The 21609-nt window shown below is 35.0% G+C and overlaps 2 protein-coding genes across 2 annotated transcripts; both read right to left on the bottom strand.

Moving 5' to 3' along the window:
• Positions 1–2236: 2236 nt before the first annotated feature.
• Positions 2237–4757, bottom strand: LOC141596533 (cyclin-U4-1-like). Its single transcript, XM_074416733.1, has 2 exons — positions 4288–4757; positions 2237–2668 (listed from the first exon to the last, which is right to left on the bottom strand). Exons 1-2 carry the CDS (start codon positions 4623–4625, stop codon positions 2365–2367), a joined length of 642 nt encoding a protein of 213 aa, XP_074272834.1. The 5' UTR covers positions 4626–4757; the 3' UTR covers positions 2237–2364.
• A 10843-nt stretch (positions 4758–15600) lies between these two features.
• On the bottom strand, positions 15601–19539 carry LOC141596541 (uncharacterized). Its single transcript, XM_074416741.1, has 2 exons — positions 19413–19539; positions 15601–16368 (listed from the first exon to the last, which is right to left on the bottom strand). The coding sequence occupies exon 2, from the start codon at positions 16359–16361 to the stop codon at positions 15810–15812; it is 552 nt and encodes a 183-aa protein (XP_074272842.1). The 5' UTR covers positions 16362–16368; positions 19413–19539; the 3' UTR covers positions 15601–15809.
• Between the last annotated feature and the right edge of the window lie 2070 nt (positions 19540–21609).

Below are 21609 nucleotides of genomic sequence, written 5' to 3'. Positions count from 1 at the left end.
AAATATCAAATTTTTATAATTTTTAATGATATGTAACTAAAGATATAAACAAAAGAAAACAAGCATTGACATACGTGCATAGAGCAAACGTAAATTATCATATGGAACGGAGGAAGTATGTTTTAGAAGGATAACCAAATAATCAATGACGTAGCTAGAACAGGGCCTGCCAGGGCCTTGGCCCGGGGTCTTTTACTCTTGATGTATTAAAAACAACAAGTACAACATGTTCAATTGGTCCTTGGTTTAGTTGTAAGACATTGCAATCTATCCATAGACAAACTCTTCCCTTTTAATTTTTTCCCCCTTATTTAAGCTTTTATCAGTGGGTTGGTTTTTTTACGTAATTTATGCATTAGAATGAGGGTGGAGAAATGAGAAGGGCAATATGGGAAACTCAATACTGTAATGAGTAAAATGCGTACTGCGAAAATCAACACCCTTTTTTTATTGTTTCTTCAATGAAGAAACTTATGCCATGAGTTGTCTCTACAATTTTTACAATGATTCTTGAAATATTTTCTACCCCTATACCATTTTTTTTATTTGTTCCATACACACTTTATTAATTTCTAAATATTTTCATATAATACTCATTTAATAATTTCTAATTTTGTATTCATACATTTTAAGACATATTGAGAAGTTAAGTATTATCGAAAACCGATAACGTGTACTATAACAGATATTTCGAGGTATTTTAATCTCGTCGACATATTTAAGTCGAAGATGAAAAGCTTAATTTCGGCCCCACCTAGGATTCGATTCTGGCTACGTCCCTGCAAATAATCCCTAAAATTTTGTGTTTTTAGAAGTAGAGAAGACCAAGACCCAAGAGTGGATGAGTGCATATCAACTTATCAACCATGAAGCACATGCCTTATGAGTTATGTCCCCCTCCATTTCTCCATAATTGATATAGGAGTAGTTGATATCACTTGTTTTCTTCACTCACGTTTCAATCTCCTTTCTCCCTCTTACATGTGGGGTTGATTGGTTGGGGCTTACTCGTGAGCTTCCCTCTTCTACTATCCCAAAAGCCAATTTTCTAATTTATGCATCGTTTGAATTGATATACATCTGAAATTGAATTGAATTGAACTAAACTGAACTAAAATAAATTAATTAACTAAACTGAGATTAAGTTCAATTGAACATGTACTTAGTGATCGCTGTTTAAATGTCTTCGTTTTTCTACAAGCAAGAAAACCAGGTTGATATATGATTAGGGCAGAAAGTATCATACTCTCATATTTAATTCTGTACGAGTAATTGAGTTTTTGTAGATATTTCTAAAATTACGATAAAATACTATCCCTCAAAATCAAAGACAATGCACAATCTATGTTTACAATTTTCCTAATTCTAACGCTCTATCCATGATCCAACGGATTAATTGTGATTTAATTTGTTACCAATTCGATTTTAGGGCGATACATACATTTGGAATTTGCTCCATATTTCCTTAAAATCGCGATCACAATCCACATTAATCTCATAATACACGTTTTAAAAGTCTCGACCACATTACAACCTTTGAAGGTTGCCGCCGTTGCATTTTTATACAACAATCAATTCCGAGATCAAGACTGAAACCAACTCGAAAACTATCGAACATAACTTTGATAAGATTTACCTTTAATTTAGAAAGCAAGCAAAAATTGGAATCTTTGGATTGAGGAATGTGGACAAAGTATCAATAACAAGCTGTAAGAAAGTGAGAGCACACGACCATTTAAAACTCTTTTAATCCAGTCTGTAAAGGAACACTCCCACATGTACTATGTTTATTGCCAATTATAACTTGACATCAAATTTTGAGATCCAAATTTTGCCTAATAAAGTAGACAAACAAGAGTGACATAGTGTTGTTGCAAAATGTTATGTTGATAATTCCACCAACCCAAATTAGAATGAGACAATATATCCCTACAAATTAAGGATAATAATTAAGTTTTACAGATATCAATTAGTTTAGTTAGTAAAAATATAACTCCCTTTATACTAAGAAAATAAAAATATAAGTACAATAATTAAGTTATTCGTCGGAGGCTAGCACACCCTTACTCACTTAAAGGATGTTGGTTGATTACGAAGAAAATTCTTTCAAAATTTAAAGCGCATCAAGGCAGGAGCGGACCTAAGAAAAATTCAAACTTTGCTTACAAGACTTTGGTCTAATTAGAGTAGTTCATGATATTAGATATTGCTTTCATTCTCGAGATGGGATGTCGTGTCACGGTCTAAAATCATGGCTGATACCATCACAAATTACAGTTGAATCAACATCTAATACTTTAACAAAGTGATCACGATACAATGTCGATCACAATATAACGTTAATACCATGAATTAACAATCTAATTAAACAGCTAATTGTTGATGTAATTGATGAGAAGTAGTCTCATCTTCATCGAAACAAGAGTGAATTAGCTTATTATTCGTCGATTTACCCATAATTATCGACGAATTTGAATCGGAAACAACTAGATTAAGAGGGGTTTGAAGTAGCAACATCTCTCTTTGGAGGTAAGAACAATAGGTGTGGAATGTGGTAGGAGTCACATTTAAATGAAATCCCAAACCAAATAAGAAATCCACCTCTAGGAAGTTCATTTCTGTAGTGCTTATTCCACCAATTTTGGCATAATATGCATTGTTGTAATACCTGAAAAATACAAAAATTGCAACACTTAGATAAAATTGGAAAAAAAATTACAAAACTTTTAAAAAGAATCATAGAAACTGAGTATATCATTTTTTCCTAACGTGTACCACGGTACCCTAAAGACACACATTAATAAATTAAATATTGAAAGATACACAAAATATGTATATATATTATAATTACATGGAAATATTTGATTAGAATTTACTATTGTAATTAACTCTTGGAGAGTGACATTTTGATGGGTAGCTGGATTTAGTTGGTCCAAATAGATTTTTTTTTTCTTTTAAAAATAATATGATGTTAATTCATACAGTTGCTTGATCATGACATGGTTGATAGTACTCTCGCCCCGTCTTTCAGACGTTCAAGTCATTTCACTACATTTCTCAAATTATGCGAGCGGGTTTTTGTATTATGTAATGAACGAAGTATAATTGTCAAAGTAATATAACACCAATTTTTATTTAAGCTGTTAAACTTAAAACGACTCTCACACCCAAATAAAATAGTGGTGAAAAAAAAAGAGTCGTGAACGGTCTTAAACTAGGACGGTTTTAAGTAAGATCAACTGATTAGTTATTTAGTTAAATATTATAATATCCAACAAAAACCATGGAAACAAAAATGTCATAATCTTATTAACTCCAAATATTCAAATATAAGATAGAAACAAGCAAGAGACATGTGATCAAGTCAAGTCATCATAAAGACCCAATTGGAGGCTTTGGAGCCAATAATAAATCAATAATTCAACTAAGGTGTTGTTTGACCAAGTTTAAAAGTGCTTTTACAATTAAAAAAGTAGTTGTTTGGCCAAACATGGTAAATTAGAGGGTTTTAAAAGTGCTTTTGAAAAGTCAAAAACTGATTATTCACCCCCAAAAGGAGAAGTAGATAATTGCAACTTCTACTTCTACTTTTCACATAAAAAACCAAATAAACAAACAAAAGTTGTATTAAAGTAGTTAGGCCAAACATATAAATTTTGTGAGAAACCACTTTTACAAAAGTATGGCCAAACAACTAAAACTTTTCCGAAAAGTAACTTATGAATAAACTCCTTTTGAAAAGGAAAAACCATTTTCCATAATCAAGGCCAAACAGCACCTAAGTAATAAGCTAAATTTTCAACAAAAGTAAAAAAAAAAAAAAGCACGTGAATAAAACCCGCAAATCAATTTGCCTTATAAAATTGAGAATTTCATTTGCAATTATAAAATTGAGAATTTCATTTGCAATTATAAATTCATAAGCAATCATAAAACCCACTAAAATCAAATTAAAGTTCACAAATTCTTGTGTAAGACCTAGCTCCTTCTTGATCGAACATTTGTGTTAAACATGTTTTCTATATAGTTTTATTTTTCACTTAGACTATTTTATTGTAAAACGGTCTTACAAAAGACCAACTGATAGAGAATTAAACTCAAGAATTTAGCATGAACAACAAAACTCACTAATTATTCAATCAAGTTACAAAATATGCATAATTCAACAAAAACAAATGTACTCCTACCTCCCGATCATTTATTTATCTTTGATTAATATACTAATAAAAAATAATAAAAAAAGACTAAATAAATGACTGAGACGGAAAGAGTAGTATAAATACTTACAAATCATCCATGAACTTAGCAGCAACCATGACACTAGTGATCAACAATCGATGAATGTTGAAGGAATTAAGGAGCAACAAAGGTTGTCTTTGAGTAAAACGATCAAGATAAACATAAGCAACAACAAAACAACAAGGACTACAATTTGCATACTTAAAAATTCTCTCTAAATAACATGGTATGGAAATTGTAGGAGGAGTTAACCCATGAAAGATTGAAACTTTTTGTGGTATAATTGAAAGGCTATGGATGTCATTCGACTCGGCGACGCGTTGTAAAAGAGAAGAAAGGTAGTTGATCATCTTTGGCATTGTGGTTGGGTTTTCTAGCTCTCCCATGGTGAAGAAGAAGAATAATGGTGGGATAGATAGATAGATACTTTCTATGTTCTTTTTATTTGGGATGTTTGTTAAGGAAATAGTTTTTTCTTCATGGGTTTTATATTGTGCAAGGGTATAGCAATGTGCCAATGTTTATGGGACAGGTAAGTTGGTTAAAAATTAAAAGGATGAGTTGGGTTTGGAAATGTCTAAATTGACCTTGGGTTCATGGGTGGAATTTCATTTTTTTTTTGGTTTTAATTGATCTTGGTTTCATGATTTATTTTGATTTGGTATGCTAAAGGAGTAGTTTTTTCTTATGTTGCATGGACTCGGTTAGAAATATTTGACAGAGTTACATTTTTAAGTGTTAAATTTAGCTATTTTATGAAAAAAAAAAAATCATGTTTTCGATCTAAATGAAATGTTCGAGAGTTCTACCTATGTTTCAGGATCCAAGTCCGACACGGGTATGCAAGGTTTTTTTTCTTCTGGGTTATAAGTATTCACAAATTTTTATTCAAGACTGACTTATGTATACCATATGACATTTAAAATCGATGATTTTGTTTTTAGTTAAGAATTTTACAATAATTTAGCGTAAACTCACTTTAAAAGAACTATCGAAATTAGCATCGATCTGATGGGTATAGTATTGAAGTATTTTTTTTTTTTGGCAAGTTACCTAGGTTTGATGAGAGTTTCAAAATGTGAGTGAAGAACATAAAGGGTTTCTAATTTGAATTTATTGTGGAGGAAAAAGTTGGAGGATGTTGATTTTGAATTTAAGTAATCATATGCTTAATTCAAAAGTTAACTTGTGAGAGAGGGAAATTAAAGACAAAAAAAGTTGATTAGTAGAAATGTGTTTAATTAGAATTAACTATTTAAGCAATTAGGGAGTATAAGTTTCGTATTTTCATTTGAAAATTATGTTGGAAGTCACTTTATATATATGCTTGTCTTCCACTAACATAGGAGGACTATCTCTGACTTTTTTCATGCAAGAATAATGGAAGATTTAGATAAGAGAGAAATTATATCCACAAGGGTAAAAATGTAGAAGATTACAACTTTACATGTGATAACATGTGAGAGTAAGTAATTGTGAGTTTGTGACCCAACTTTTATGGGATACATACCTACTTCAGCTACTTGTAAAGATCCTAAAGTACATATTCCAGGAATCTAAACACGCTACAGCATCTAATTTTTTATTTTACTTTTTTTTTTTAAAAAAAAAAAGAAAGAAAAAGAAGAAGTAATAAAACGGGTTTTGTACATGCTAAGAGGGTCGATAAGTGATTCAAGTTACTAAAACCGGCGTATTTTGCGTGAGTTGTATCGTATATTTGCCGATGAAGTTCATCTTTGGGTTATTCAATGAATGCTATTTGAGCCACATGAGGTTGAATAAGACAAGTTGTTCCGAGTTCAAGTTGAATCTCGAGTGAGAGGTTGGGAGCTGGATAAAGTCGAGATAAAGCATGGTTGATGGAGGGTTGTGGAGAAGAAGAAATGTGTGAAAGGAGAAGAGAGTAGGCGAGCACGGTGAGTGGAGCTGTACAATGGTGCTGGCAACTCCACTCGGCCCGGCCCAGCTCGCACTTCTAAGCCAGCCCGAATTCCCCCTTGAGAGCTAGTGTCCACATTTCTTTGACCCGACATGGTCCGAGCACTAAAAAAAATAAAAATAAAACAAATGACGCTCGGCCGGCTACTTGGTGGGGCTGGGGCTGGGGCTAGGGCTAGGGCTGGAAGAAGCTGGCACGGTAGTGGCCCGGCCCAGCCCAGCCCGTTCACATGTTCGGTCCAGGCAAACATGTTCAGGCCGTGCCTGGCTACAAACATAACACGACCAAGAGGGTGGTGGGCTGCTGCCTTATGGACGAGTCGTCTATATTGCGTGGTACCACTCTTATCAACAAATTGCGATGGGTTTGGGTGAAACATGCTTATTGGGAGTAATCTTAGGATGGGTTTGGGTAACCTCCTGGAAGTTTCCAAGATGGGCATGAGTGAGACCAATATGCGATGTAAAAGACTCGTGTTGACATGTGGGCTAAGTACACAACGTGCCTGGTGAGCTACCGTTAGAGTATGCTTCCAAGCCCATAGTTTGGCGGGGGTGTTATACACGGGCCCGACTTCTATGGCTAGGCCCTTAGTCAGCCCTTCTGGGGAGGTTGGATTGCACGGGTCGGGTCTGGCTAGAGATTTTTAGCCTTAACTCGGCCCATAAAGCATATTTTTTATTTTTTTAACGGGCCTAGTTGGTTTTATCAGGCCCTAAACCAGCATGATATACGAACGAGCTCTTCCCATATACTCCGTATATTGTATGGTCTTGTGCCTTATTTGACATGGAAAAAAATAGCAATGACAATTGACAATTATTGGCAAACACACATACCCGTGGAAGAGTGAGATTTTACCATGGCATTATGCGAAGGCGTAATCTATAAATCACGTGAAAAAGTTTAACGTGTTGGATTAGATATCAAATGAGTTGTCATGTTACTACAAAAACAAAGTGAACAATTTGATAGAGTTTTAATTTTGTGATCTGTAAAGCTTGTCATTTTACATACAATTTGATGCAAATTAAATCTCAAATCTAACAAACAATTTCTGACAATCACAGCAAAGAATTACTAGGGATTGTTGATTTAATTATTGATGATTTATTAGTTTAATTGTTTTGTACAATTATGAACATACTGAGAAACATCTCAGTACGAGCAAGTACATCATGTCATCATCTCTACATGTTCTTGCAAATTGTTTGTTAATCAACGAGACTACAAGAGTACAAGGGATTGATAATAATGGTAAATATATTTACTTAACTCATACGGAGTAGTATTGAATCTCGATTATAGTCCAATCACAGTATCGATTGTCGTGGTAATCTCGTTAAATGAGATTAATATCGCTTTAAAACGAATGTGGTTGCTATAAACCTCAAAACTGTGATTAATTTGGTTACATGTTAGTGTTGTGACTTATTTTTAAAATGATGTTTCAACTTAGTTTACCGAGATTTTTTCAGGTAAGACGTTCTCGGTGGACTATTTCTATAATCTCCAAGCTTGTGTGGCTAAAGCTGCTTTAGAGGCTGAGGAGTTAGCTACTATTAAGGCTTCGCATTCGGGGCTGTCTTCCTTTGACCCTTTGGACACCATTAGAAGTGATATTAGAAATCACTTTCCGTTTTTCATGGTGGGGGGAAAAAGGTACTTGTATGTCTTTTCGTGCTAAAGTTGATGCTAGTTGGGTGGATTCTTGTCAAGCTTCTTTGGGGTGGGTGGTGTATTCGCCTGAGGGAGTTCGCTACTCCACTCTTGCTCGTAGTTTTGTCGCAGAATCTGCCATCCAAGCCGAGGCTATATGGGAATTCGGGATCTTATCACGTGGGCTTTGGGTCGTAACATCCTTCATTTGGACATTTCCTCTGACTGTCTTCAACTTGCTGGGGTGGAATCGCCTCACCATTTGACTGAGGGATTGTTGCAGGATATTGAGTACTATTTTACGTTCTTTCATTGTTTTTGTTTTACTTTCTTACCTCGTCATCTTAATAAGGTCGTCCATAACCTAGCTAGAGCTGAACTAGGTCTGTAAGGTTACCTCTTTTTACTGCAAAAAAAAAAAAAAAAAAAAAAAATTGTTTACCGAGTTTGGTTTATAATAGACACGATTTCCTAACATACATTACATCGTTTGGTGTAAAGTATCCGGTTTAGTTCGGATTCGATCCAGGTAGGATTACTAGGGCGGTAAAGCTCTCCCTCATGAGTTTTAACACTGCTATATTCCTAGGGCTCGAACACGAGACTTCTAGTTAAGCTAGAATAACCAGTTGATCTAAGTGTTCATGGGTAACTTGTGTACATTTAACTTTTTCGTTAATTATAGGTACATTGTAATTTGTTGTAAATCAGATATGGAATACAAGATTAATGGTTTCTTTTCACTTTATCATTATCTTTTTTTAACATGGTATCAGGAAAAATTTAATTTAACTGAGCAAGTTAGATTAGTTTAATTTATTTAAGCATATTCGATCAATGGCAGCTGTTTGTAGCATGCTTCCCTTGTTGTCGATAATCACAGAAATGGTCATTTTCTAAGTCAAGAAAATAATTATAAATTAGATAAAAAAAAAGTGGAGAGCAAATCAAAAATAGCCACGTGTTACGACACTAAATGATATGTGGTGGTGTGGTCCTGTTTATTACAATTACAATCCTAATTATAGTGACCCATCACGAACTCAATCTCAGATTATACTCCATCAATCCACGATGTTTGTTTATCATAATGCATATATTAAGGGATATGTTTGCATAAAAATGGAGCTACTAATCGTTTTAGGTTTTGTTTGACAAGACATTTCAGGTATTTGATTTGGTCAAAGTAGCTTTTTTGACCAAAATTTCAAAGGTGCCTTATTTTTCCGTAAGCGTTTGGCAAATAGTTTATTTAACCAAATAAGCTACCTGAAATGAAATGCTACCTAGAGTAGCATTTGAGATTTCAGGTACCTGATTTGATGTAATTTTCCCTTTTTACCCCTTCGTTCTATACTATTAAATAATTATCATATCCTTTTATTTTCTCAAAAAAAATTATCATATCCTTTTACGTTAGTTCATCAAAATCAGTTATCTTTTTTGTTAGTTTGCCAAACATTTTTTTGTATATAATCAATTACCTTATCAGCTCCTAATTTTCAGTTACCTTATCAGTTACCTTTACAGGTTTCAGTTAGCTTTTCAGTTTTCAGCTGCCTTTTCAGTTAGTTTTGCTAAACAGAGCCTTAGACTTTGTTTGGCAAAATTAACTGAAAAGGTAGCTGAAACCTGAAAAGGTAACTGATAAGGTATCTGAAAATTAGGAACTGATAAGATAGCTGATTATATAAGAAAATGTTTGGCAAATTAACTGAAAAGGTAACTGATTTTGATGAAATGACGTAAAATGATATGATAATTATTTAATAGTATGGATTTAAAGGGTAAAAACGGAAAATCAAACCAAATCAGGTACCTGAAATCTCAAACGCAACTCTAGGTAGCATTTCATTTCAGGTAGCTTATTTGGTTAAATAAGCTACTTGCCAAACGCTTACAAAAAAATAAGGTACCTGAAATTTTGGTCAAATAAGCTACTTTGACCAAATCAGGTACCTGAAATGCCTTGCCAAACGGAGCCTTAGTTGGATGTACTTTGAGTAGTTAAGGCATGTCGGTTTGTATCGTGTTTGGATTTTGTCGAGATTATAGTACTGTTTGATTGAGTTGTCTTGATTGCGTTCGTTATCTGGTTAATTCTATTGGTGTGTTGAATTAAGAGAGGTTTGATTCAGGTCAATTAGGCAACTATTTATCATCTTGTTTTAATTTTTTGATAGATCAACTAGTCTAGATCCCGCCAATAAAGCGCGGTATATATAGAAGTTTTAAATTTTAATGCATTACTTTTAAAATTTAATTTGACATTTCATTAATTTTCATATTTCACTAATTATATTTTTTCCTTTGAAAAAAAAAAATTGATCTCAAAACTAATTGAGAGAAAAGGCTATGAAATATGTGTTTAAATGAAAATATTTTTTTATACCTCAAAGTCAATAATTTCATTTTATTGATTTTGTCAAATTATTATAATGAATTCTCTCTTCTTATTCTTTTTTTGTGGCGAAGTTAGTAATAATCGTTCATAGTTTAGTTTTGTACATAATAAGTATGCATCAAATCATTCTCTTTTAGTAGCACAAATGAAAGATTTAGTCATTTGTAATTTATAATTTGATACCTATTTTATTTTATTTTAATAAAAGGAGTATAATTTAGGTTTATTAAAACTATCATAGTTTGATGAAACACAAAATCTCATTGAAGACAAAGACTACTATTTTAATGAAAGGATTTGGTTAATGAAAGAAATATTTATCTCCATATTTGAGTCGGTGTATTTTAGCGGGAAAAGTTTGGAAAGATCAAGACTTGATTTCACCAACCCAAGGGGGTTCATACAAGCATGGCGAACCTAGAAATAAAATAGTGGGGTAGCGAATTTGCCTCATATTGTTATATACTTATGTTAGGGTCTATATTTAAGAATTTTGTAGTAGTAAAAATCGATAATTTTAACCATTTTTTGAAAATTTGGAATAACGAATGCAACCTTTTGCTACTAGCTAGATTCCCCTCTGCATACAAAGGACAAGTATCATGGAAAATATCCTTCTCATATGTCAGGATATAATTAGACTATACAATGTAAATACAATTTCCCTTAGATGTTTATTCAAAATGGATCTACAAAAAGCATATGATAGTACAATTGCTCTCCCTTGTGACGGGTTACCATTTGTGACGGATATTTTGTGAGATAAAATGGTAACAAAATGGGTTAGTGGAGAAAGGGGACCACATGAATAGTGTTGCAGAGAGAGAAAAAATGGGTACTTTATGAGGTAAAATGGTACCCGTCTCTTGTTTGTGACGGATAGCGTCCGTCACAAACAAGAATTTGTGATGATAGTATAGAATGAGAATTTTTGGAGCAATTGTTGATGGCATTGAAATTTCCTTTGCAATTCAGGAAATGGATTTTTGTATGATCCTATTTGAGAGATGTCACTAATTAAGGCGAACTATATTTTTATTAAGTGTGTGTTTGGCCTAGTTTGTAAAAGTGTTTTTAGACTCAAAAACACTTTTTGGCCAAACACATCATTTTCTAAAAGTTAAACAAAAATTCTCAAAAGCTAAAAATCCATATTTTTGCCCATAGAAATAGAAGCAGCTATTTATTGTTTCTGCTTTTGAAAAACACTTTTGAAAAATTAAGCTTGAAAAACAAAAACTCACTTTTGAGAATCAAGGCTAAACTATTTGTAAATTACTAATTGAATTTTGTATATCAGATTATTCTCATCACTATTATTATAAGCTACTCCATATTTTAAGTTATTCTTTGATCGAGTTGTGTTGGTTAGCTCAATTGGTGTGTTGAATCAAGAGGGGTCGAGTTTGGTTTGATTCAAGTCAATGAGGCTATTGTCAACTATTTTATCGTCTTATTTCAGTTTCTAATGATATTTCATATGTGAAATGTCAGCCATGTCAATTAGGGAGAGTTATAATTTTGTTAAGTTACACTTATTTTGTAAATATCGAGCCATATTTTATGTGTGAGATGTCACTAGCTAAGTCGAATTATATTTATGTGAAGTTACACTTATATTGTAAATATCGTGTCATCTCATACAGTCATACATTCTTGTCATTCCATGAGAAGGATGTTTCTAGTAAGGTTCATCAATTTGTCGAAGTAGGGGGGGGCATCATGGTTATAGGGAACAGTACTTGTAATGGACTTGTACAACAATGACACTAGTTTGTCTTAGGACTCCAAAAAAAATTTGCAAGTTAAATTATTGCAAATTGTACAATAGTATTTGTTGTAACTTGTAAGTTGTAAGTAGTGTACTGCCATTTTTTTTTACTGTGAGAGAAAAGATATACTTAAAACATGGAGTAACTGATTTTGCTATAGAATGAGCAATCCTATTAAGGTTTATAGGACAATAACTAATAGAAAAACAGTGAGTTGAAACTAGTAGATTATTAATCGATAAAGGATGGCTTTTACATGATAATCCAAAACAGCAATGCCAGCAACCTGGAGACCAGATTCAAACAGTCGGTAGTAGCTTCAATGTGCCAATAATCACGTCCAATAGCATCATAAATCGCATAGTGAAACGCATAAGCTTCAGCTTGAAACACAGATCTTACCCAGAATTTTACATGACTTCGATGGATGATAGTAATGAAAGAGGTAAAAAGACATGGCTTTATCAAGTAGTCCCTCTGTCCCTACCCTCAGTCAATAGTTTACATTATTCTGCCGATTGTTTTATTTTTCTCTTACAAAATAAAGCAAACATAAATCTTAAACCCTTAAACCACATGCTAATGATATGACCTTTTTTCCGAAATTAAACATGAAAAGAATGTAAAAAGTTTGCACCCCAGAATCCCATCAAAACAGCCGTCTAAAGCCTAAGAAATGCAAATGTACAAGAGACAGATAATGTTATATGAAATCTTGAATGGTATTGGATGCTTTAACACAGAGAGTTGCAGAAAACAATGATCGAGAAGCACAACATAAGAACGTGCATTACAGTTTACATGTACTAAATCTTACGAGTTGTCCATGTTTTTGATCTTGGAATCATATACTCATTCAAACCGACATCATTTTGTACAACTTAACTTGACACAATTTGGGGATGTTTCTTTTGGGTTTAATAGAGACATTAGACCATAATAATAATAAGTTAATTACATAAGGTATGAGTGGTTTAAAGATGAGTAGAACCGACATCTATTAAAGATATGTGAACCCTCATTAGAAAATGGATAGTTAATAAACGAACCTTATGAAAGGTTTTACATTGAATTTTTTTTTTTAGACAACAGTGTACTATTTTTATAGATATCATAATATCCGAGAACATACAAACACGTTACACAACAAAGCGGGGGCCAGTAGAGACCCCCGAAGTAGAGGAAACACAACTAACGTAACTACTATTACAAACAGAATTTAACATAACACAAAGACGACGCTTTTTAAACGGTGGGTGGAAAAGGCAATCAAATTGGATTGAGTCTTCGTCTTTCCTCTTAGAACACACAACCTTCTCTCGTAGCGGCAAACCCGCAAAAAACAGAGATGAAGCTCTAAACGTCAACATTGACTTACCCTTTATCTTAGGTCGAACCAAGCTCGAACATTGTCGGTTAAAAGACTTAGCCTGAAATCGGCTACGGCTACAAGCACTCCTTGAATGCGTCTTCATGGCCGTGAAAACAAACATGTTATGACATGGCAAGGGGGTAGAAATGACATTCTCCTCGGCGGTCCAAAATAGCTCCTTCAATCTGTGAAACTTCGCTAACCATACAAATTCGATCTAAACTTCCCACGGTAGACAATCGAGGTCTCTTAACCTCATGATGATCAGAATCTTCATCATCAAAATGAATCAGATTGTTGTTGCTTGCTAGACCAACATCCATATTTGTATAAGGATTTATGGGCAAAGGAGAAAAAGAGGGAACTACTGCTTCCCGTGAAGGGTCTTCATGGGGAGTTCCCATCAAGATAGAATTTTTTGTGATGAGGGGTCGAACAGTTATGGAAGCCCCAGATTTGGGATGGAAATATTGTAGATTCCTCCCAAGCTTCAAGGTCTCGTAATCCTTGGGTGATAGAGACAATTTTTGTGGGTTTGTTTTTGTTGGTGAAATCGTATTTGGAAGTTCCCGATCAAGGGAGACAGAGGCGTTACTATCATACCCAAACCGACTTGGAGGGGTAAGGCTCAGTAATGGTGGTGGAATCCATAATCACGTCTGAACTCTCGCAACCAACATTTTGCGCACAACTAATTTCATTTTCCAACAACTCCAAATTACTACAAGAGGCGTCAGTCACAACATTATCATGCTCAATCTTGTTGTCCATTTCGACAACATGTAAAGGTTTCTTACCTTTCCCGTCTCGCCAATAGGATCAAAAGGAGAAGCAACTCGTTTCCCATTGGGATTCACAAGTAGGCAATCGATCCGAGTGAGTTCACGAGCAACATCCTTATTTTTCGGGTCAAGTTTCAAGGCATGCTCTAAATCATGTATGGCCTCCTCAAGGAGATTCAATTTCTTTAAGGCAAAGCCTCTACGATACAAAGCTTTCACATTGGAGGGATCATAGTTTAAGACAAAATTACAGATACCTCGTGCCTCATTATAGCGAGTGAGTTTCAACTCGGAAGCCGCTAAATTAAGGACAAGGGATAAGGCAAGCGAAGCTGCCACAGGTTCATCGTCTGTGGGTGGAATGGCTAGAAAGCAGCACAATTCAAGAGCTAATTTATAGAGACTACCAAAGAAGGGAAAATTTACCGTCTTTGAAAAGAGAATTACCGCGATCTTTTATAATATGGATAGTGTAAAACGAAGGCTCCCCAAACTCATAATCCATTAACCAAGTCACCATCATCAACAACAAGTTATCATCACAACCCAAAATTTCACCAAGATTAAGAAGGAGAGACATATATTCCATTGTAAAAGAGCTTAACCGATAAAGGGATGAAATTGGAACAGGAAGAACTCGGAAAAACAGATCAAAATCTAGATAATAAGAAGCCGGAAACCTTAATTGAATTAAAAGATCTTACAGATAAGATGCGATCCCTCTATTCCAGCACCGACTTCCTGCAACTTATGCAAATATAAGGAGACTCGTCGCAGCACAAACACCCAATTGCCCCCCTGGAAAGAGCATAGAAATCCAAAAGGAGAGGGGGAAAACTGCAAATAAGAGCATAAAAAACTGCAAATAAAGAGGATGCCGGAGAAGGAGACTCTCGCCGGCGACCAAAAGTAGTAGGGTGAGGCCGCCGGCGAGATACGAGGAGATGTGATAGAAAGACGGTGGGTATTTTTGGGGGTTATTTTTTTGATCGGTGGGATAAGGATAACAATTTATAGGTTTTACATTGAATTAATACTCGTATAAAACTGTCTTACACAATAATTTGTGTTTCAAAACTTTACAAAAACAAAACTAGTAGGGCAGCGCGGCCAAAACCGTGTGGATCGGTATACAAAGGGAATATCAAGCAATGTATTCCACTATTCCCTCCCTATGTTATGATGGGTAGGAGTAGGAGTAATTAGCATGGTGAGTTCTGAGACTGTATTAATCATATTTGTGTCGTCATGACTCACGGCCTCATCTGATGCTTCGAAATGGCCTACCTTGGAAAAGCATAGTAAAATCATTGAGGGTCGTACACATTATCCGAATATCCATCCTTGGAACTCCGTTTACATAAAAAAAATGGTCGCATCTGTAATCATACTCTATATTCTCAGCACCGAAGAAAATACTCTACATATTCTTTTTAGAACAAGGGAGGTAAAACAATCTTGATTCATCGCCTCACACAATGATGTGCATTCTTGACTAGCCGTCACATACAGACAACTGACAAACATGTTACAGTTTTAACAGGTAAAATAAATCTGATTCAACTTAAAAACTTATTACAATATCAACCAGTACAAAAACACATGTTAAAAGCAAACCAAAATATCAATTCATATCCAACTAACTCGCCGGTTTCTGGGAAACTCGCTCGGCAATCCATCCCAACCCGTCATACAGTCCGTCTCCTGTGAGAGCTGAGCATGCCTGGATATGCCAATCGTGATTCTTAATACTGTGAAGCGAAAGAGCATCAGTAATCTCGGCTGCTGACATCGCATCTTTCAAATCCTGTTTATTAGCATAGACCAGCACGACCGCTTGGTTTAGATCCTCATTTGGAAGCAACCTGAAGAGCTCGTCTTTCATAATCGAAATGCGGGCCCGGTCAGTGCTGTCAATCACCACTATAACAGCATTTGTTCCTCGGTAATATGTGGTCCATGATGTCCTCAGTCGATCTTGCCCACCCAGGTCCCACACCTCGAACCGTATATTTTTGTACACAAGCTCTTCCACGTTGCTACCCACCGTAGGGTGGGTAGTAACCACCTCCCCAAGGTGTAATTTGTATAGGGTGGTTGTCTTTCCAGCGTTATCTAGACCAACAATTACTATCTTATACTCCTTTGCCGGAAATAACATGAACCAAAATCTTGACATTAAAGCACCCATCAGCAACCTGTGTTCCACAGTTCATAGTCAGATATCACACTCTTGAGTTATCATAGCAAGTTAAGGCAACAACATAGATGTGACTTGTAATTGCGAACTTGATTTCCAAAAAGAGATTTTGATAGTTACGAGCTATAAAAAGATAAACGTAATTCTGGACGCGATTTTATTTTTGGTCATCTAGAAAAACCACCCACTATGTTAAGCTAGCACAGGGGGTAAGGATGCAAAAGCCCTTAGAGCACTAGGGTAATGTTGCTGCAGTATTAGCAGTTGTAGGTGTTGTTGTAATGTTGTATGAGCTAAATAAAAAATTAGATTGATGGAATGATGGGTAGAGCAAATCGAATTTGGTCCAATCTCAAGAACTTCTAGAGTTCTCAAATCTCGTGCTAAATTTGATTAGGCGAGCGTTGCTTAATAAGTTGGAAGGCAGTATTCATGAGTTAAGTGCACAGAGGCAACATTAGAGCAACAACCAAACCACGGTCTATAATTCCTGGTATATATGCTGTATAGCGTATAAAACCATCATTGCTGGATGAAAAACCACTGAGAAAGTAGAGGGAAAGGAAACACAATGCCTTAATGGTCAAACGGAGCATGATGGACAATAAAACAATTTGAAGAGAAGAAAGGTAAGAACATACATCAAACAGGATAAAAAGGATCGAAAAAAAAAAAATTAAGAGAAAGAAGTGATATTAAGCATTGGAAAAGTATGATGAAAAACAAATAAGTAATTGAAAAAAAAACAAACGAAAAGTAAAAATAATCAACTAAAAATTAAGTCAAATCTTTGCGTAAAAAATCAAATATTATAATCAACATGAACGTTTTCCCGTCACTCTACCCTCTCTAACGCTATATTTTCTTCAATTCCAAGTTATTTCGCGTTCCCCTGATTTATTAGGTCTTACCATTCCTAACAAGCTAATTATATCCACTTTTGAAGTCTTACATTTGGTGCATCATATGTTAATTCTCATGTTATCCTTAATTCACAACAATCCCCTTTCTTGTATGAGTGTATGACCACATCCACCATTGAATACATAATCAAGTAGAATTAATTTTATTAATGTGACATTGTTTCACAACCACCACTTAATGACATAAGAGCGCAGTTCTAATTGTTGTGGTCTAATTTCAAAAACAAATCGCAAAAAAATGAGAACTAGATCTCCACAACAACACAAACGAGTACAACAATTGTACCCTTATGTTAATAACACAAAGAGAGAAATCACGACGGAAGAAGGAATTAGGTAGAGATGCCTTAACAGGGTCCAAAACACAAACCATCTCCAAGACTCCAATACATCTTTGAAAATATGATCCAGTGGGGAGAGTACTACATGATAAGCTCTGTTACACAGTTGATAGTGTCTGCTATTGAAACCAACAGCCAGATTCTAGTTATACATGTGAATATGTGATACAAAAATGAGCCAGGATGTCACATGCAGCTACTCGTATCATTGTACAGTACACACCAGAGCATGTTATCATCAGGTATCAACAGCAAAGTTCTTACAAAAACACTGAGAGGTAAAGGGGCAACTCGGGAAGGTTTGAAGTGGAAGCTACTTGGTATTACTGTGGACACACTCAAAAGCCTATTTCCCTCTGACACTATAGCGCATTCTCTCATAAAACTGGAGGTTGAATAAGCTATGAAACTGTTTAATAAGTAATCAGGAATAAATGAAGCAACTAAAAAGCATGCAGAGACAACTTCGTGCGGAAACTGCAAACAATCATTGATGATGAATGTTCTAGGGAGATTCCTATCTCCTACAAAACTACATGCATGATCCACTCGCCCATCCATTAACAAAAAAAATTGGTAACTTAATCACTTATACTACAGAAAATCATCCTACTAAGCCATTGCTTCGATTGGAGGTAATGAATAAAGGAGAAAAAGAGTGAAATAGTGGAGGCAAGTGGGAAGATGAAGGGGTGCTGAAGACGGAAGAGAGCATAAAAGGGCGGTAGCGGAACCATTACTTCTCCAATGAAGCTCATAAAATTGCCCTAGAGGAAAGGTGGGTAACTATTATTACCTCTGTCCCGGTCATTTGTTGTCCTTTTCCATTTTGGGTGTCTCAGTCATTTGTTGTCCTTTCTATTTTAAGAATGAGCTTGATGAGTAATTTGATCATCCACACTCAATTTGTTCCACTTGTCATTTAGTTATTGGCCCTCTCCTCTTTCCTTGGTCTTTGTGCCAAAACCAAAGGACAACAAATGACCGGGACGGAGGGAGTACATCCTTATTGTCTCAACAAAATAACAATTAGCCTCTGTTATCTCTTTCCTATACCTTCCATCACCAATGCTTCTTATTTTCCTTTGGACAAAAACTTATATAAGACCATTCTATGCGTAAAACAGACCATTACAATGTTATATACCTCAATTAATAAAAAAGTTCATTACTTGGTTACATTAACAATTTCCTTTGTCACTCACTCCATTACACTCCTCACAATCATCCCCAATCCATACGAGCCGTAAACAAAAGCCCCTGATCACACTGAAGGCTTGTCGGCTTTACAGTATCACCAGTCTCGAATCCTAAAATACCCTAATACATCAAAACCAACCTGCAGCCTTGTGAGCTGATGCAACTTTCAATCTTAGTACTTCTACTCTAATAATCAAACTATCTTTACGTTACTCAGGTTTCTTTACGAAGAGAGATCGAATCCAAATACCCGAAAATTCAATCACTTCCTTAGATTGCCCTTTTCGATTAAGTCAATATTACAAAATTCGAGCTACAATTCACACAATTGGTATCAATCTCTATGATAATTACTCAAGAAACAATTCGACATACTTAAAACCTCAACAATCAAGGCTCTCACATACACAAAAATTAGGGCTTTTCTTAATTTCAATCACAAACCCAAATTTCACATGAACACGCATATACCAAATTAACAATTAACTTCACCAAATTGATTGCCCAATAAATGCAATTACGAAAAACTAATGAAATAATCAATTAAATAAATAAAGATGAAAATACAAAGAACGCACCTTGATTTGATCGAATAATTGATAAAAAGATCGAATCTTTGTGAAGAAGATTAAATTATACAAAGATTGGGGAAAGATAAATGTTAGATTGTTAGATCTGATGAATTTTGAAAAGTAATTTAGGTTTGTCGCGTATAAAATTGGGGGATTATTTAAGCTTTATGATGAACTTGGGTGGAGTAGGAAAGACGGAGGGAAGATGGAAGTGCTTTGGTGATGTAATTAATCCAATTAAAACAACACAAACTCACAAAACAAATTAAAATTGTTTTCCTGCAAAAAAAATTAAAATTGTTTTCTAAATTATTATGTTCGGAATTTTTTTATGGTAATGTCGAACTATGACAGATTATACATAATATCCTAATATTACATCAGACTCCATATATATTTGAGTTTTTGTATATTTTTTCGAGCTCTATAAAGTTTAAAAGTTACATGATAGTTTTTTGACGTCAAAACTCAAATTTTTCTGAGCTTATATGTAATGTTTTTGAGTTATATTGTAATTTTTTTAGTTTTATGTTGAAAAGAATGAACTCCAGAACTTTATAATAAAACTCATAATAATTTTTAAAACAAAACTCAAAATTTTTTTCTTAATGCTCAAAAACTATACCATCCGATGTAATATATCAGATGTATAATCCACTTATTGAATTTCTACCTATAGAATTTTTGTGTTTATCTTTTGTTTCTCAGAATATTATTTGGCAAACTTTCGTCACGACACCGTTATGTCAATGACTCATGACCCGATTTTTTGTTATCTAATATACTAACACTCCATCTCCATCATTTAATATCTAAATCCTTATTTTATCTAATAAACTAACCTATATCTTATATATATATATATATATATATATATATATATATATATATATATATATATATATATATATTCGGGATCATATGTAGGGATGTCGGTGGGGCGGGTTTTGGCGGGTCTCGCATGCACCCGCCCCACTGGAAATGCGGCGCGGGTATTGATTTGACGGGTCATGGGGCGGGGATGGGTTTCAAAAGTATCATTCGTCGCGGGTCGTGGGGCGGGGATGGGTATCACATGAAACCCGCCCCATACCCACCCCGCCCCACACCCACCCCGCCCGCCCCGCTCCGCATGTCCCCGCTCCGCTTATACCCGCCTCACTCATCTCCAAATCTCCAACCCACCTATAATAAGTAGTAGTAATTATACTATAATAATAATAAAAAATTATAACAAGAGGATAAAAAGCCCAAACCAATGATATACTTGGTAAGAATGCTAACGGAGCTTTAGATGATTTGAAGGAACAATGAGTGAAGCACTGTTAATTTGATCAAGCAGCTTTGTGTACTTTGGACATGCGTTTCATTGTTTGTAAAACTCTTTCATGGTTTGAAAAACTTGTGTACTAGTTAATTGAATGTATATTTTGCGAAAACTTATTTGTATAAGTAGTACGACTAATATATTTTAGATTTTAGATTTATATTTTTAAAACTTGTTTATGAGGAGATAGGTAATTTGGCGGGTCAACGGGTCCCCGCGGGGCGGGGACGGGTTTGAAAAGTTCAACCCGCCGCGGGTCGCGGGGCGGGTGTGGGTACGCATTATAGACTCGCGGGGCGGGTGCGGGTTACCCCTCCTCCGCACCCACCCCGCCCCATTGACATCCCTAATCATATGAGAACCACTAGGATGATGAGAACCATGAGAACCACTAATAATACTACTAATATTAACATTACTAATTAATAATACTAACTAGTATTGGAGCCCGTGAAAATCACGGGATCGTTAATAACTGACTGTGTTTTAAGTGTTTCATTTATGAATAACTTATATGGAGTAGTCCCCCTCTCTCATTCATTTGTTTAATTTTAATTAAAAAACCACTCACAAATAATTAAAAAAAAAGGTAAATAAATGAACACGACTAAGAGAACGGTATTTTAAAACAAAAGTTTAATACACTCCAAATTTTTGGTTCGGGATGATACGCAAACCAAAATGTGAATAGCTTGGTTGTTTTGAAGCGAGGACACAATCCGTCAAATTGAATTTTCGGGTACTTCTGTTCTTATGGACAATCTTGACGCCATAGAAGTATTGGAACATGAATTTGCGCTATATTGTTGTCCCCTGTTTTCAAAGGATTTAAAAATATGAGTACAAGTTTCTACCAATAAAACAAAACATTAAAAG

The sequence above is a fragment of the Silene latifolia genome, chromosome 8 (genome assembly GCF_048544455.1).
Source record: "Silene latifolia isolate original U9 population chromosome 8, ASM4854445v1, whole genome shotgun sequence".
NCBI classification, from domain to species: domain Eukaryota; kingdom Viridiplantae; phylum Streptophyta; class Magnoliopsida; order Caryophyllales; family Caryophyllaceae; genus Silene; species Silene latifolia.
This window is presented reverse-complemented; position numbering and strand designations above follow the sequence as displayed.

Coding starts and splice junctions, on each gene's coding strand:
- LOC141596541 (XM_074416741.1), bottom strand. CDS start 16,361: ATGGGTGCTTTAATGTCAAGATTTTGGTTCATGTTATTTCCGGCAAAG.
- LOC141596533 (XM_074416733.1), bottom strand. CDS start 4,625: ATGGGAGAGCTAGAAAACCCAACCACAATGCCAAAGATGATCAACTAC. Junction 2,669..4,287: donor GCTAAGTTCATGGATGATTT/GTAAGTATTTAT, acceptor TGTATTTTTCAG/GTATTACAACAATGCATATT.